This window comes from Anguilla rostrata, chromosome 17 (assembly GCF_018555375.3).
Source record: "Anguilla rostrata isolate EN2019 chromosome 17, ASM1855537v3, whole genome shotgun sequence".
NCBI lineage: Eukaryota > Metazoa > Chordata > Actinopteri > Anguilliformes > Anguillidae > Anguilla > Anguilla rostrata.
In genome coordinates, this window is record NC_057949.1 from 26197107 (window position 1) to 26211367 (window position 14261).

At 46.4% G+C, this 14261-nt stretch overlaps 1 protein-coding gene across 3 annotated transcripts in view; it reads left to right on the forward strand.

Annotated features, from left to right (window-relative positions):
* The first annotated feature begins 1108 nt into the window (after positions 1–1108).
* The window catches only part of LOC135243173 (choline transporter-like protein 2), a 33985-nt gene continuing 20832 nt past the window's right edge, over positions 1109–14261 (forward strand). The window contains exon 1 of one of the 3 annotated variants that reach the window (XM_064314789.1): positions 1109–1287. In XM_064314789.1, coding sequence (XP_064170859.1) covers positions 1251–1287 — 37 coding nt within the window. In that variant the 5' untranslated portion in view covers positions 1109–1250. Of the gene's footprint in view, positions 1288–13664; positions 14092–14261 lie in introns of those variants that run through there. The other 2 variants (XM_064314790.1, XM_064314791.1) reach the window with 2 other exon arrangements.

The following is a 14261-nucleotide window of genomic DNA, read 5'->3' on the forward strand; positions in this document are numbered from 1 at the left end:
CACGCTGCCTTCCTGGTAGAGGAGCAATACCGTGAGAGACGGGTTAGTCCTATCTGTCAGTGCTCGTTAGGCTGAATAATGTATGTGTGGATTGCCTCAATCGATTAAATGCAGGGCCCTTTGTCACATGATCTCCTGGCACCTGCGGACAATCCTGGCACCTGCAGACAACTCCCACTGGGACTATCCCCCCAGAACAGGTCTGCCAGCTGGGCACTGCCCGCGAGTGTGTGGTGCCAGCCAGCCTGGCAGACAGACTGCAAGTAAGAGAAGCACAGACTCGGGCCAATTACGGCCGCCAAGCATAACAGACTCGTTTCAGATGTGCCGCCGAATTTCAGTTCAGGCGAAAGCAAGAATTCTGCAGGTTCTATGGATAAGTCCCAGGTGCACCTCAAGAAAACCACTTTGAATAATATTTTGTTTATATTTCCATATTTTGCCAACTATATGGCCTCATGCTTTTAGATTTAAAAAAATATATATTTATTATGTGGTCTGCATGTGTTTTGTAATATTATATAGCAATTAGTCAGTATTTGTACTAATAACATCCAGTTTGTCAGGTTTGTGTGGAATAATGGATAATCTCTAAAGCTAAAGAAGTGGGGTGTGCTCAAGTACAAAGAAATCTTTTTTTTTTTAACTTTAATTTTATTTTATATTTTATTTTTTAGTGGTGGAAGTGGGTCGACTAACTTTAAAGTCCCGAAACCGTTAGTCGACATCAGTTAGACTAGCACGCAGGATAGGAATTCTCAGAATATGAGTTATGCTTTTCCTTATTGACTTGACTTCCTTAATGTTCGAGACGCTGGGTAAAATCTTATATGTACCGTTTAACCTCTTTGCGTACAGTTGCCCGTCTGGTGTTTTGCCCAGCTGCACATGCTGTCTGTCTGAAGCGAAAGCGCGGACCTATTTCACAAATTCACATTCCAACGGAGTGAAGACTCTGAGAAATCCCACTAAAACACACCTACAACGGCCAGTGATAGGTCCATTTTTCTGTCAATCATAAAATGTTCTCTCTCCCATTGGTCAAACCTGGTAGTATTCATGAATACATCTATGTTATGGGATAGGTCTAATTGGGACTTTGTGGTTGAATTCTGTAGTTGGAGCGCTAGTGACATTGTCTGTCGACAGGGTTAGAGAGCTAACGGTTGTGGATATACTCAGTTAAAGAACGGGGAGGTATGATATAGCCTCTTTAAAAAGTTTCTTACTCACAACGAATCAGACCGATTATGGAATTAGAGGACAGAAGTCCAGACTCCAAATATGGTAAGATGTTTATTTATAAAACGTTACTGAAACCTTATCCTTATTTCATTGTCACACAGTAGCCCGCTAGCTACTACTGGTGTTGCACACGCTGTGTTGCTTCGGTGTGGCACACAGTGGACCGAGCAGAAATGCGAACAATAAACCATGGGTGTGGGCATGCAGTGGTCGCATGGCTGGTTGCAGTGAAGAAATAAATATCTATGTGAAACATTTTGGGTTTTTTTTGCTGCAAGTCAGTAAGAAGCACAATGATGGTTTTCTTGGGTTGGTTTCTGGAGCCCGATGTAGTCCCGTTAGAGCTGCGTCACCTTGGTTGGGGATAATGAGGTGTTTTCACGAATCTCCGAACTGAGCCACTTGAGTGCGTGAATTCAGTTTAAATCCGTGAATGAATAGATTGTTCGGCTGATTGTGTTGTTTTGCCCGTAAACACTTTCCGGTTAACGCAGCGTAATTCTGACTGTTACTTTGCGAGTGGTCCCTGCGCGTTGTTTTCAGCAAGGAAACAGCGCCCAGATGTGAAATCCATTAGTTAATGGCATCTTCCACGCCCAGTCACGATTTCTGGCTTGCCGGCACCTTCTGAAATACTTTGTTAAAGGTACAATTAGACCCTTTTAGTAATGATTCCGAGGAATAAACCCACATAACGTTTTTCTCAAAATATAAAACATATTTTCCCAAAAGATAAGTGATAATAACACTTATCTTATAATAACACTAAATAATAACACACCCTTTTTTCCCCAGTACTCTTTGCACCCTCCCTTTGCAAGACGTCATCTTCTACAGTATTTTGGTGAAGATTTGTGAACATATTAGGGAGATCTTTGACCATCTTTCCAGACAGTCTTTCGAGATCTGTCAGATCCTTTGTCCTGCACTCGTGGACTGCTCTCTTTAAAACCACAAATCATCGATTGGGCTCAAGTGTGGTGTAAGTTGATAATTTCTTGGTTGATTTGGAGGTGTGCTTGGGCTCATTGGGCCTCATTCACAAAACGTGTGTACGATCACATTTGATCGTAAACTGTGTGTAAGAACGTTTCCAAGAACATTTCAACATTCATCATTTTTTTCTTATCTGTGTTTGTTCACGGCTTTTTAGTTATGCTAGTCACATGAACAGGATTGCGCATAAAATTTACAAACAGCATTCATCATCTCATACACCTGGGATATGCACAAAGACGCAGGTCTGCATGTGCGTCTTGAATCCCATATTGGTTTTTTCATAGGAACATTTTAAAGAACAAAAGTAAGAATAATTTAAGAAAAGTTTTGTATATGAGGCCCATTGTCTTGCTGAAAGATCCGACTGTGTCTAAGTTTGAGCTTCACTGTAGAGGGAAGCAAGTTTCTGGCCAAAGTATCTTGGTACTTGCTAGCGTTCATGAGTCCACTGGCCATAACCTGAGCCCCAGGATTAAAAGATGCAAAGCAACGCTATAACATTGAATATCCACCGCCATATAATTTTTAATGTAAGCATCCTTCCGATGACAAATCCACAGCTACTCTGCATGGCCAAAATGTTCGATTGTGGTCTCACCTGACCTTCACACCCTCTTCAGCAAACTGAATACTCTTAATTTATTTATTTCCCTCTTTGTAGAGGTTTTTTTCCCCTGGCAATCCCTTCGGAAGGTTCTCTTGTCTTGGAGTGGCGCCTGACTGGCGATCCATCGCAGCTCATCAATTTAGCTGAACTCAATGCATCTTATCACCCTAAACACCGAAATGGCGGGTGACAGTTGAAGAACAAAAGTACTTTGGTCGGATTCCCAGGACACCATGAATCAAACAGTCACAGGGAGTACACAAACGTCAGTTGTACTCGGCAAAGAAACACAAATACAGGCATGCAACCAGACCTGGGTCAAATACGTATTTGTTTTGGATTCAAATGCTTTTCTATGCTTTACTGATCTTGTCTGGAGTATTGGAACCAATTAAATACTTTCTAAAAGTGCAAACCCCGCCTTCTGGTCATATTGGCAGCAAGCGGCCAAAACCAGACTTCGTTTTTGAAGCTCATTTCCTGGTCTTGTTGTAACTGGTTGCTCACTAGCGCCACTACGGTTGGCTCCAGTATAGGTGATTTCATATCCGGTTTCCATGTAAGTCTACGGTCCAAATGCGGTCAAAATACAAAGTCAATAAATTTTTCTCATGAGAACAAATAGTCACAATATGTGAGTCATCCGCAGTAATCAGGAAGTGGTCACTGGTTGTCTGAGCGCCCTCTTGGCCTTGCATTTGCCTCCGGCCCGGTCCACTGCAAGTCAGAAAATGTAGACATCCCATTTCGTAGTGATTTCATTATGGCGTGTGCTATTTACAGCTGCACTAGACGACCATAAAATAATCCTCCTCTTAAGTTTTTCGGTAGCCGAGTCATTTTTACTATTTCCTTTAGCCTACTTAACCAAATAATTAGTTGGCAGAAAGCGTAATCAGCTTGCTATATTTGGTAGTCCAGTAGCCTATGCTAAAACAGTTCGCAACTTCGGCTACCAAGCCATTTGCCTAGCTAGCTAACCTTAACCGGCAAACATTCAATCTGTCAGTCGTGTACATTCCGTAAATGTCTACCTGTGCCATGCTTCACGCATGTGACAAAGCTACTATAATCCCGATTTTGGGATAAACTTTTTCAGTTTCACGAAGCGAATTAAGAGTCTCAATGTTCATTTGCTGAATAACATACAACACACGATGAAATCACACACACAGAATTTAACGAAATTAACCATCTTTGTAAGACTGGCATTTAGAAAGGAACATGTTTTTAGCATTTAAGAGACCGACAAGCTAGGCATTTAAGACTGGTTCTCAGAATCGGTCCTGGGGGCTCCTTGCGTATATTGGCTTTTCTCCATTGGTTTTGATGATTTACAAGAAAAAAATAATAGCCTAATAATAATTAGAAATTCAATGTAGGCTACGTTATTTTTGTCTTCATGCACCATTTGGAAAACTTGCTGTACAAAGTGCGTTGTCATATTTACACGCCTGCAGATCAGTTATTAAAATACTTGGTAGATTTGTTAATCACCGCTGACAGTGTTAATTTTTATTCGGTAGAAAGTGATTTGCGAACGATCGGTCAGCTAGCGTCACTGAGCAAGTGAACACCACAAACGGCGATGGAGTAGCTAGTAGCAGTTACTGGCTCATTAACTGACTGTGGCGAAAACCTACGACGATAACTTGCTCGGTTAACAGCAGGTCTACCAGACAGTTATACGAAAATTAGCCTAGTCAAATCACCAGTAGCCTACACATCTCTGATTGATTGACCATCAGTGTAGTCAATGTTCTTTCCCTGTGGTTCATATTGCTAATGCGTGAGCTAACCACGGATAGCCTACCTAGCTCACTGGCAAGCTGATATGCTAGCTAAGCATATTCGTTTTGCTGAGAAACATAAATTGCAGATAACTGGACATAATTGTATTTTTAATGTCATATAACGTGATTACATGACACAGTACAGTCACGGATGGAAATTAAACTCCGTAAACATCTGATAATATATTTTAAAACATAACGGCAGACAGTCAGCTAGCCTCAAGTTCGTTCTGCAGTCGTTCGTTCAGGTTGATGGGCTTTTCCGCACCGGACTGTCAATCACATTGTAAAAATCACAGAGCCGCTTAACTCCATGGTTTTGGCTCCAAAGCGAGAACATGGCCGTGCCCGCCATTGAGCTTCAAAACGTGTTTAGAGACCCACGGAGAGTCAGTGGGTGACGTCACAGTAGCTTTGTCCATATTTTTTACAGTCTCTGATTGGCAGGCTCAGTTACGACAGGCAAGATCAATAGAGCACAGAAAAGTATTTGAATCCAAAACAAATACATATTTGACCCAGGTCTGCATGCAACCAGTAATTTTGCCACTCTTCGAGTGTTAAATGTCCTGGCAGGTCCTGGCAGGCTCACCAATATTATTGTGGAAAAATATGGCCTGCAGTTATATAGAGGAATGCATTAGAGCATGCCTATGAGCTCTCGGTCCGGCTACAAATAGATGTTTTCATAAGCAGGCATGTTGTTCTTAATTAACTCATGAACATGCTTGTCTTTATGGAAACATCCCAGACCCTCCAACAGCCCCCACCCCCAAGATACTCTGTCTGTTTAGATGTCTGTGAACTACACTAAACGTAAAACTGAATTGATTTCAAATGGAAATGAGCCTAACATGAATGAGGTAGGACAAAGACTCATCAGCTTGCCAGAATTTTCTAGGTGTTTTTCTTGAATAGATTTTTTCTTTACTTGCACTTGTTTTTGTATTCGTTTCCTCTTTCTTCCTCTTCCAGCTGTGCATAGTACACCAGGGCTGTGTTCCAAACTGTATGCTTGTGTTCTATCAAGTGTGATTCGGTGTAACACAGTTTGGAACACAGCCCAGATGGACACAAACATGTAACAGTGTATTCAAGGAACATTCTAGAAGGTTCTGACAGATTCCTGAAAATACAGTAGTGAGCAACAGTGCTGAATAGCTTTGCAAAAGGGATAAAATGCAGCCATTTTAATTGACAGTTACGTGGTTGTTTTCTATGTGATGGTGTTAAAATACTACCTGCATGTGTGTACTGTAATGGGTATGTGTGGACTTTTAATCAGCATCACTGACATAGATTGTTTGGAGTCTGTGGCAGTTTCATTGTAGAAATGTGCAAACCAGACCTAGCCTATGTTTAGCCTCACATTTCCCTCAGGGCGTTATTTGCCGCTGAGTGTGGTTTCCTCTCATGCGTGTGTGGAGGAGGTCAGGGCCTGCTTGTTCCAGGCAGTGATGCATTAAAGAGCTGGGCTCTTTCACAGAGCCAGGCTTAGTGTGGCTGTAGTCAGGATCTTTCACAGAGCCAGGCTTAGTGTGGCTGTAGCTGGAATCTTTCACAGAGCCAGGCTTAGTGTGGCTGTAGTCAGGATCTTTCACAGAGCCAGGCTTAGTGTGGCTGTAGCTGGAATCTTTCACAGAGCCAGGCTTAGTGTGGCTGTAGCTGGAATCTCTCACAGAGCCAGGCTTAGTGTGGCTGTAGCTGGAATCTTTCACAGATCCAGGCTTAGCATGGCTGTAGCTGGGATATTTCACAGAGCCAGGCTTAGTGTGGCTGTAGCTGGAATCTTTAACAGAGCCAGGCTTAGTGTGGCTGTAGCTGGAATCTTTCACAGAGCCAGGCTTTGTGTGGCTGTAGCTGGAATCTTTAACAGAGCCAGGCTTTGTGTGGCTGTAGCTGGAATCTTTCACAGAGCCAGGCTTAGTGTGGCTGTAGCTGGAATCTTTCACAGAGCCAGGCTTAGTGCGGCTGTAGCTGGAATCTTTCACAGAGCCAGGCTTTGTGTGGCTGTAGCAGCCTCTATCTGCTCTTCTCAAGGCTAAAAATATGGCCTCCATAAAATTGTGATACTGGAGCAGCTGCCAGTGTTGGGGGTGGTGTGGAGAAGTCTGACCTGTGCCAAGTGCACTGGGGAAAATTTAAATTGAAAAATGTGGGTCGATCTTGGACATAGGCCAAAATATTTCATATGCTGCCTCGCACTCAAAGCCACAAAATGAATTCTCTGTTAAAGTGTTGCTAAATGTGACAGTCGTGGCGTGGGAGGGTTGTGTGAAATGTCAGTAGAAACCGAAGTTGTGAGTCGACTTGGACGTGTGTATTACCATGGCCCGCCGTGGCCAAGATGAGCTGCAGTGGCAGCAGAAGCATCTGGAGCCTGCTTGTGATTTGAGTGTCAGGAAAGCCTTTGGTTCTGTGGCACCCCGAAGAAGTGGGATGGCACTGAAGTGTTACTCGCCAGTTTGGGAGGGGGACGGGGAGGGCGGGGGAGGGGGACCGGGAGGGGGACGGGGAGGGGGGGCGGGAGGGGGACCGGGACGGGGACTGGGAGGGGGAGGGGGATGGGGCGGGGCTGAGATTATATACGGGTTTGTGGGATGCCAGGGGGGAGGCCGGTCCAAGCTGGTTGTGTGGTTCTAAAGAAGAAACAGAATAGTTAGATGTGTTCAGAGCTCCAGAGTCTCTGTTGAGTCTTTCAAACTGGTGAATAGTGGGTTTGTTTCTTTTTTTGTGTCTTTGTGGTTGTGGGCCTTGTGTGCTCCCGTGCCCCCCCCCCCCCCCCCCCACGCAACCATCTCTCGAACACTGCTTTCTTCCTCCCCCTCCTTCTTCTATCTGTCTTGTGCTCACTAATTGTTCACTTGTTTTTCTCTCTCCCCCCCTCTCTGTTCCTCATGAGAGCCTGGCCTGAACTGTAGTATCCCTCTCTGTCCATACGCGCTTAATAGATTTTCCAGGGCTGCTCATTTTCTGCTGAATATTGTGTCTCAAATGTGCAGTTCTTAGTAAAGGGTAGAGATTTCTTTGGAAAGCACAATAATTAGATGAGAGAGAGAGGTAGAGAGAGAGAGAGAGAGAGCGAGAAAGCGAGGGAGAGATATTTTGGATGAAGGTTTGCGCAGACTGTCAGTCTCCTTGTTTCAGTGAAGCAGTAACTGAATGGGAGCAGGGAAGGGAGCGTTGTGGTTTGGAGCTGAAGGGCTCCTGCTCTCATGCTGATCTTGGCTGCAGTATCCGGTGGTGATTCTGTAAGTCCTTACATTACTGACACAAGATGTCGGCTGCACCAAAAACAACATTTCTCTCAATTCCATTGTTTGAGAAACCTTTATGCAATCTTGCCTTCAGTTACAAAGAAGGATTTAAGATCCTCATGCTTTCGCCTTTAAAAATGCATAGGGCAGCCACAGGCATTAGCTTGTGTGTGTGAGTGTGTGTGTGTGTGTGTGTGTGTGAGTGTGTGTGTGTTTAATGGTATTTAAAGCCCTTAAAACCCATCATCAGCACGCTCCAGAGAATAATTATCTGTATCCGCTTGGTCCTGCTCAGAGTTCCCAGCATTCATTGGCCAAGAGGCAGGAATACACTTTGGACAGTCTTACTGATTGATTGACAGGCCAATCTATCGCAGGCCACACGCACACCATTTGCTCACACATTCATACCTGTGGGCAGTTTAGGGTCTCCCAGTTAGCCTAGCCTGCATGTCTTTGGACTGTGGGAGGAAGCCCACGCAGACACGGGGAGAACATGCAGACTCCCCACAGAAAGGCCCCAGGCCGGATTCGAACCCGGGACCTTCTCGCTGTGGGGCGACGGTGCAGTGGTGCAGGGACGAGCCTCACGGCCTCTGATCAAATCGGTCAGGCGCCCATGGAGCCACTCACTGCACCACCGTGCCTCCCATCTGAGGGTAATAATAATAATAATAATAATGGGCTATTTCTTTAGTGCTTTTCATTCTGACAGAAAGTGCCTTACAGGCAGTAGGAGAAAAGGGTTCACTGAAAGAATAATGGTGAAAGGAGACATACACTGGGAGGATCTCCCAGCAGCCTCTCTGCCTGCAGGAATGAGCCGGAGAAACAGCATTCCCTACTGCGGGAGTCTGGGGTGGATTCATCTGTGATAGATCCATCTGGGGTTGATCCATCAGGGATGGATTCCTCTGGGACTGATTCATCTGGGGTAGATTCGTCTGGGAGAAATTCATCAGGGATAGATTCGTCTTGGGTAGATTCCTCTGGGACAGAGTCATCTGGGGTAGATTAATCTGGGAGAGATTCATCTGTGGCAGACTCATCTGGGGGAGATTCATCTGGGATAGATTCATTTGGGGTAAATTCATCAGGGAGAGATTCATCTGGGAGCGATTCATCTGGCTTCGACATTTGTCCTGTAAAACATTCACTATGAAACTTCATACCTACTGTAAGTGAGTGAGATATAATGCGGCAGGAGAAAAGCTTTGCAGTGACCCCCCCATCCCCACCCCCACCCCCACCCCCGCCAGCTCAAACAGCTTGAGATCAGCGTTTAAAGCAGGACTAATGCCCAGCCCAAGAGCTCCCACAGAGGCTATAAAATGATAAAATGGGCATGTGCAGCATGCAGAACAGCACCACCCAACAGCAGTGGGAACTGCACATTTACCCCACAGGAGTCCACGGTGTGTTTGGGTAATTAAAGGCTGCATTCAGAGGGTTTGAATTGCATTAGTAATTTTGGGGATCTCAGTGGACAGGGAGCATTCGCTGCCAGAAATAGACCCCCCCCCCCCCATTTTTCAGCATTGAAAGAACAGCCCAGGGTGGGGTCTCTCGGGCACACTGGGAACCTTTAATCACAGGGTTGCAGTCAGGACTAAATTGGCATGCGCACATGTCCTCAGCCTGAGCAGCAGCCACTTTGGGGGGGAACTCGATCCTGGTCCTCCGCCCTGTTCCCAGTTCTGTGGTTTAGAGCCACGTTTCATTTATTTATTCTTCTTTTTTTGTTCTTGCTATTTATAAATCTTTTGATTTTTTTGACTGCGTTTCTTCTTTTCTTGTATTTTTCTGAGCAGTTCTCAGTCCCTCTGGAAAGTGAGCCGCCAGCTGGCTTTGTGTTCTCGGCCCCTCTGGACTGTACACAGCCAGCTGGCTTTGTGTTCTCACTCCCTCTGGACTGTGAGCAGGAGGCGGGGCAACATTGCAGCTGATTGGACACTGGACTCCGATGTCACAGACCAGTGTTAATTAAAAAGGCTTAGGACGGTCGGTGATGTCACACTGTGATTGACACGCGTGTGCCAAACGGCGATGTGAGCAGCTCCATGTATTTAAAGGGCCAGTTTTGGCACCGGTACCTGGATACTAACAGTCTGCCCTGACCTTGCTTTATTAACCCAGCCACACGCTGCATCGGCAGCCAGGGCCTGCATTTAAACGTAAGAGTGAGAGTGCTGACCCTGGATCAGTTCAGCCTTTTGGCTCATAAATAGCTGCAGTTAGATATGGACAGCAGAGAGCTGATCTGAGGTCAGCAGTCTCTTGCCGGAATGCTAGTGAAAGAGGCCCGGGATCTGGTTGTGGCTCATGGGGCGTGTCGCTGCACAGGGGACGCAGTGTTTTTATCTCTGAGCATCACACAGCCTCTCTTTTGTTATTGTAGTGAAAAAATCTAACTGAAAGCTGCTGTTTCTTTATGTATGTTTTTTTTTTTTTAATCCACACACTCGTGCCTAGGGGCAATTTATGTATCTCGTAGCGCTACCAGCGCTTCTTTGTGCTTGGGAGTAATTCAGTAGTCTGAAGGAACTCGACATGCCAGGGGTTGAACGCAATGCGCAACATCCTCCTGGCTGGCGATTTAGCATCTCCGGTGAGCCTACCTGCGTGTCTTTGGACTGTGGGAGGAATCCAGAGTACTGGAAGGGAACTACACACGAACACGGGGAGAACATGCAATGCGAACTTCTGGCTGGGATTTGAACCCATGACCTTCTTGCTGTGGGGCGGCGGTGCGATGGTGCAACGGTGCAGGGATGAGTCGCACGGCCTCATTTCACACTGTTCATCGATACAGTGCGCTTTAGATCCCTTTTTTTGCTCATGTTAGCTCTGGATTCCTGCTGCATTCTCGTGCGTTAATATGTCTACATTTCCTGCCATGGGGTGTTTCAACCCTCTTTAAATTGTCAGTTTTCCTTCGGGTTCATTTTCAAGTGCTTGAATGCAATTTATTTCATTTTTATCTCTGAACTGTAGAAGCGTTATATGATAATTGGGTAGATTGCCGAGGTGAACTAGGCTACTGATCATTCTTCAAAGAGCCGTATACACACACTGTAATTCAGGGCGGGTAGCCTATACTGCAGATGTGTGCAAGCGCCTCTTGGCCAATAGGAATGGTGGTTTGTCAGTGTTTGGAAATTTGAGCAGCTTCTGTCGCAAGGAGGAAGGAGAAGCGGAGGTGTGTGTCTGTGGTAAACCAAAAACATTTGGAGAAAAGAATGCCGAAATAAAGGTGCAATACTCAAATGTCGCCACACGAGGGAGACAGAGTTTTACTGATTGAAAGGCACCAACCAGTCGATGTTAAATATGAAATCTTAGAACTAGTTCATAGTAGTGCTGGGCGTTATAGACTAACTGTGTATGTCTGTGCATTCGCGTCAATGATGACAACTTGCTTGTTTAATTTGTTTCAATATTTGCTGGTATGCTGTGACAGTTTGATTGAGACATCAAGCATGCCATAAATCTTATGATTGTGTAATGCTTGTGCATTACCAGCAAACTAGTTAAAATGTGAGTCGAGGGCATTATTCTATAGGCTGTCGTGTTTCCCTTGTGAAAGCGCGTTTATGTTCTGTGTAAGCGTCTTTACTAGCTCATGGGTCCTCTTCTAAAACTGTGGTGGCCTGTTTTATTATTGTTACCATTATCAGTTCCAACACACACCTTAAATAGAAATTGTTTTTATTTATAATTATTATTTTTATTTTTATTGTGTGGACGTGTGAAGTTCTGTCTGCTGAAATGGGGTGAGAAGGCAAGGAAATGAATGTTCTTAAGGGCTGAGAGTCTGTGGTCATTGCGGTTATTTCTGTAGGGGGACCCTAAAAAGTGCCAAACTCTCTGTGCTCTATAGGTGTGGGGTATGCCACCCACCAAAGTGTAACTGGGATACCGGCCATCCCAATGTGCACGTAATAATTTGCAAGTCATGCTCATCTGAGCACAGCTGTGCCCTGTAATGAATCTGGGGGCTGGTTCACCTGTGTGAAATTCAGTCCGTAATGTGAGCCGGCGAAACAGCAGACAAGAAGCAGCCTGTGTTGCTGCCTGTGCAGCAGCGGCCTGTGTTGCTACCTGTGCAGCAGTGGCCTGTGTTGCTAACTGTGCAGTAGTGGCCTGTGTTGCTGCCTGTGCAGGAGAAGCCTGTGTTACTGCCTTGCAGGAGAAGCCTGTGGTGCTACCTGTGCAGTAGTAGCCTGTGTTGCTGCCTGTGAAGCAGCGGCCTGTGTTGCTATCTGTGCAGGAGAAGCCTTTGTTGCTACCTCTGCAGGAGAAGCCTCTGTTGCTGTCTGTGCAGTAGTGGCCTGTGTTGCTGCCTGTGCAGCAGCAGCCTGTGTTACTAACTGTGCAGAAATGGCCTATGTCGCTGCCTGTGCAGCAGTGGCCTGTGTTGCTACCTGTGCAGGAGCAGCCTGTGTTGCTGCCTGCGCAGGTTAATGTGGTCAGAGAGAAGCAGACATGAGCACATTGATGAGTGCAGCCATTTTATGAGCCATCCTACAAACCGGTTATAGATTGTAGAACATGGCCGCTCTGTTGGGTGGGATTTCCATCGGGGTCTGTGCAGATCCACTACAGAGCAGATGCAACTGACAGGATGAGCTGCGCAGATCCACTGCAGAGCAGATGCAGCTGACAGGATGAGCTGCGCAGATCCACTGCAGAGCAGATGCAGCTGACAGGATGAGCTGCGCAGATCCACTACAGAGCAGATGCAGCTGACAGGATGAGCTGCGCAGATCCACTACAGAGCAGATACAGCTGACAGGATGAGCTGCGCAGATCCACTGCAGAGCAGGTGCAGCTGACAGGATGAGCTGCGCAGATCCACTGTAGAGCGGATGCAGCCGACAGGATGAGCTGCGCAGATCCACTGTAGAGCGGATGCAGCCGACAGGATGAGCTGCGCAGATCCACTGTAGAGCGGATGCAGCCGACAGGATGAGCTGCGCAGATCCACTGTAGAGCGGATGCAGCCGACAGGATGAGCTGCGCAGGTGGTCTCATGATCTGTGCAGATGCAAATAGGTGCCCGCCCTACATCTCATTATTGTGGTCCGGTCAGAATGCGTGCCCTGGAGCTGAAAGGGCTTTCTTTTACAGGTGAAAAGGTTGCAAAGAGACATTTTTTAGCTGGACTCACGGCACACGCCTTTTTTGCTTGTGTTTCTGTATTCACATTTAAAGCCTCTTTAAAATAAAATAAAAACATTTCCTGTGATGCTGTTCTCATTATGTCATTTGGGTCCAAATCATTTTCCAGTGAGGATCACTGCGTCAAAACCCCCCCCCCACACACACATCTGGAACGTGGACTGAAGTGGAAAGAGCTGTCCCATAGCGCAGTTCTCCTGCTGCGCCAGCGATCCCGCTTTGTTGATGCGGGCCCCTGCGCACGTGCCCTCATGCATTTGGATACATTTGCTGGAGGCGTATCTTGAATTTGGTGACTTAAGTGCATATCTTGCATGTAGGGGGAGACTTTATTTACAAATAAAGTTTGTGCCATGGATAAAGGGATAAAGAAGGGAGGAGGCTTTCCCAGCTGGAGTTCAGCTACTAAACAAGTCCAGGTGTTTGCAGTAAACAGGCGTGTATGTGTGGGGGTGGGAGGGGAGGAGCAATTGTAGAAAAACAAGCAATTACGTTCTCTTAACTCCACCCCCTGAGACAGCCACACCCCTCCCCTCTCACTCTGACCTCGCCCCCAATCAGGTGTGTTCCCACCCCCCCCCACATGCCTGCGATAGCTGCTATCTGTTTCTGCCCCCGGGGCACCAGATAGACTGGAAAAAAGTTACAAAGGAAAAGGGAGCTCTATTGTGAGGGCAAAACAAAATAGCTGAAATGAATGGATGAGACGCAGGGAAAGGAGAAGGGCAGAGGAAGAGAGACAGAAGCGGGAGCGGGACTGAGAAAACAGAGGGGAGAAGGCAAGCGGACCTGCTCAGGAGACTGGTTTGACAGGTTTCTCTCCCTGCCTCGCGAACCGCACACAGAAAGATTGAACAGAGAGAGAGAGAGAGAGCGTGAAGAACTTCTTGAGAGACCGAGAGAAAGAGAGGAGCTGTTCCTCCAGGTGACTCCGCAAAACCAAAAAATCTGCGGCCAGAGAGAAAGACAGCCGAGATGACGGAGGAAGGCGAATTTTACGGAAAGCACGGTAACTGCTCTTTTTCGGTTCTTCTCTGCCGCGTTTGCGAGTCGCGAGCTTGCCGTGCCGCACGGACGGGGGAAACACTGGGGAAGGGTGTGCGCTCTCGTCCAAACACCGACAGCGACGTGAACTAAAAGGTGGAAATGGAACCGCTGGATTTTTCTGTCTCTGGTTCA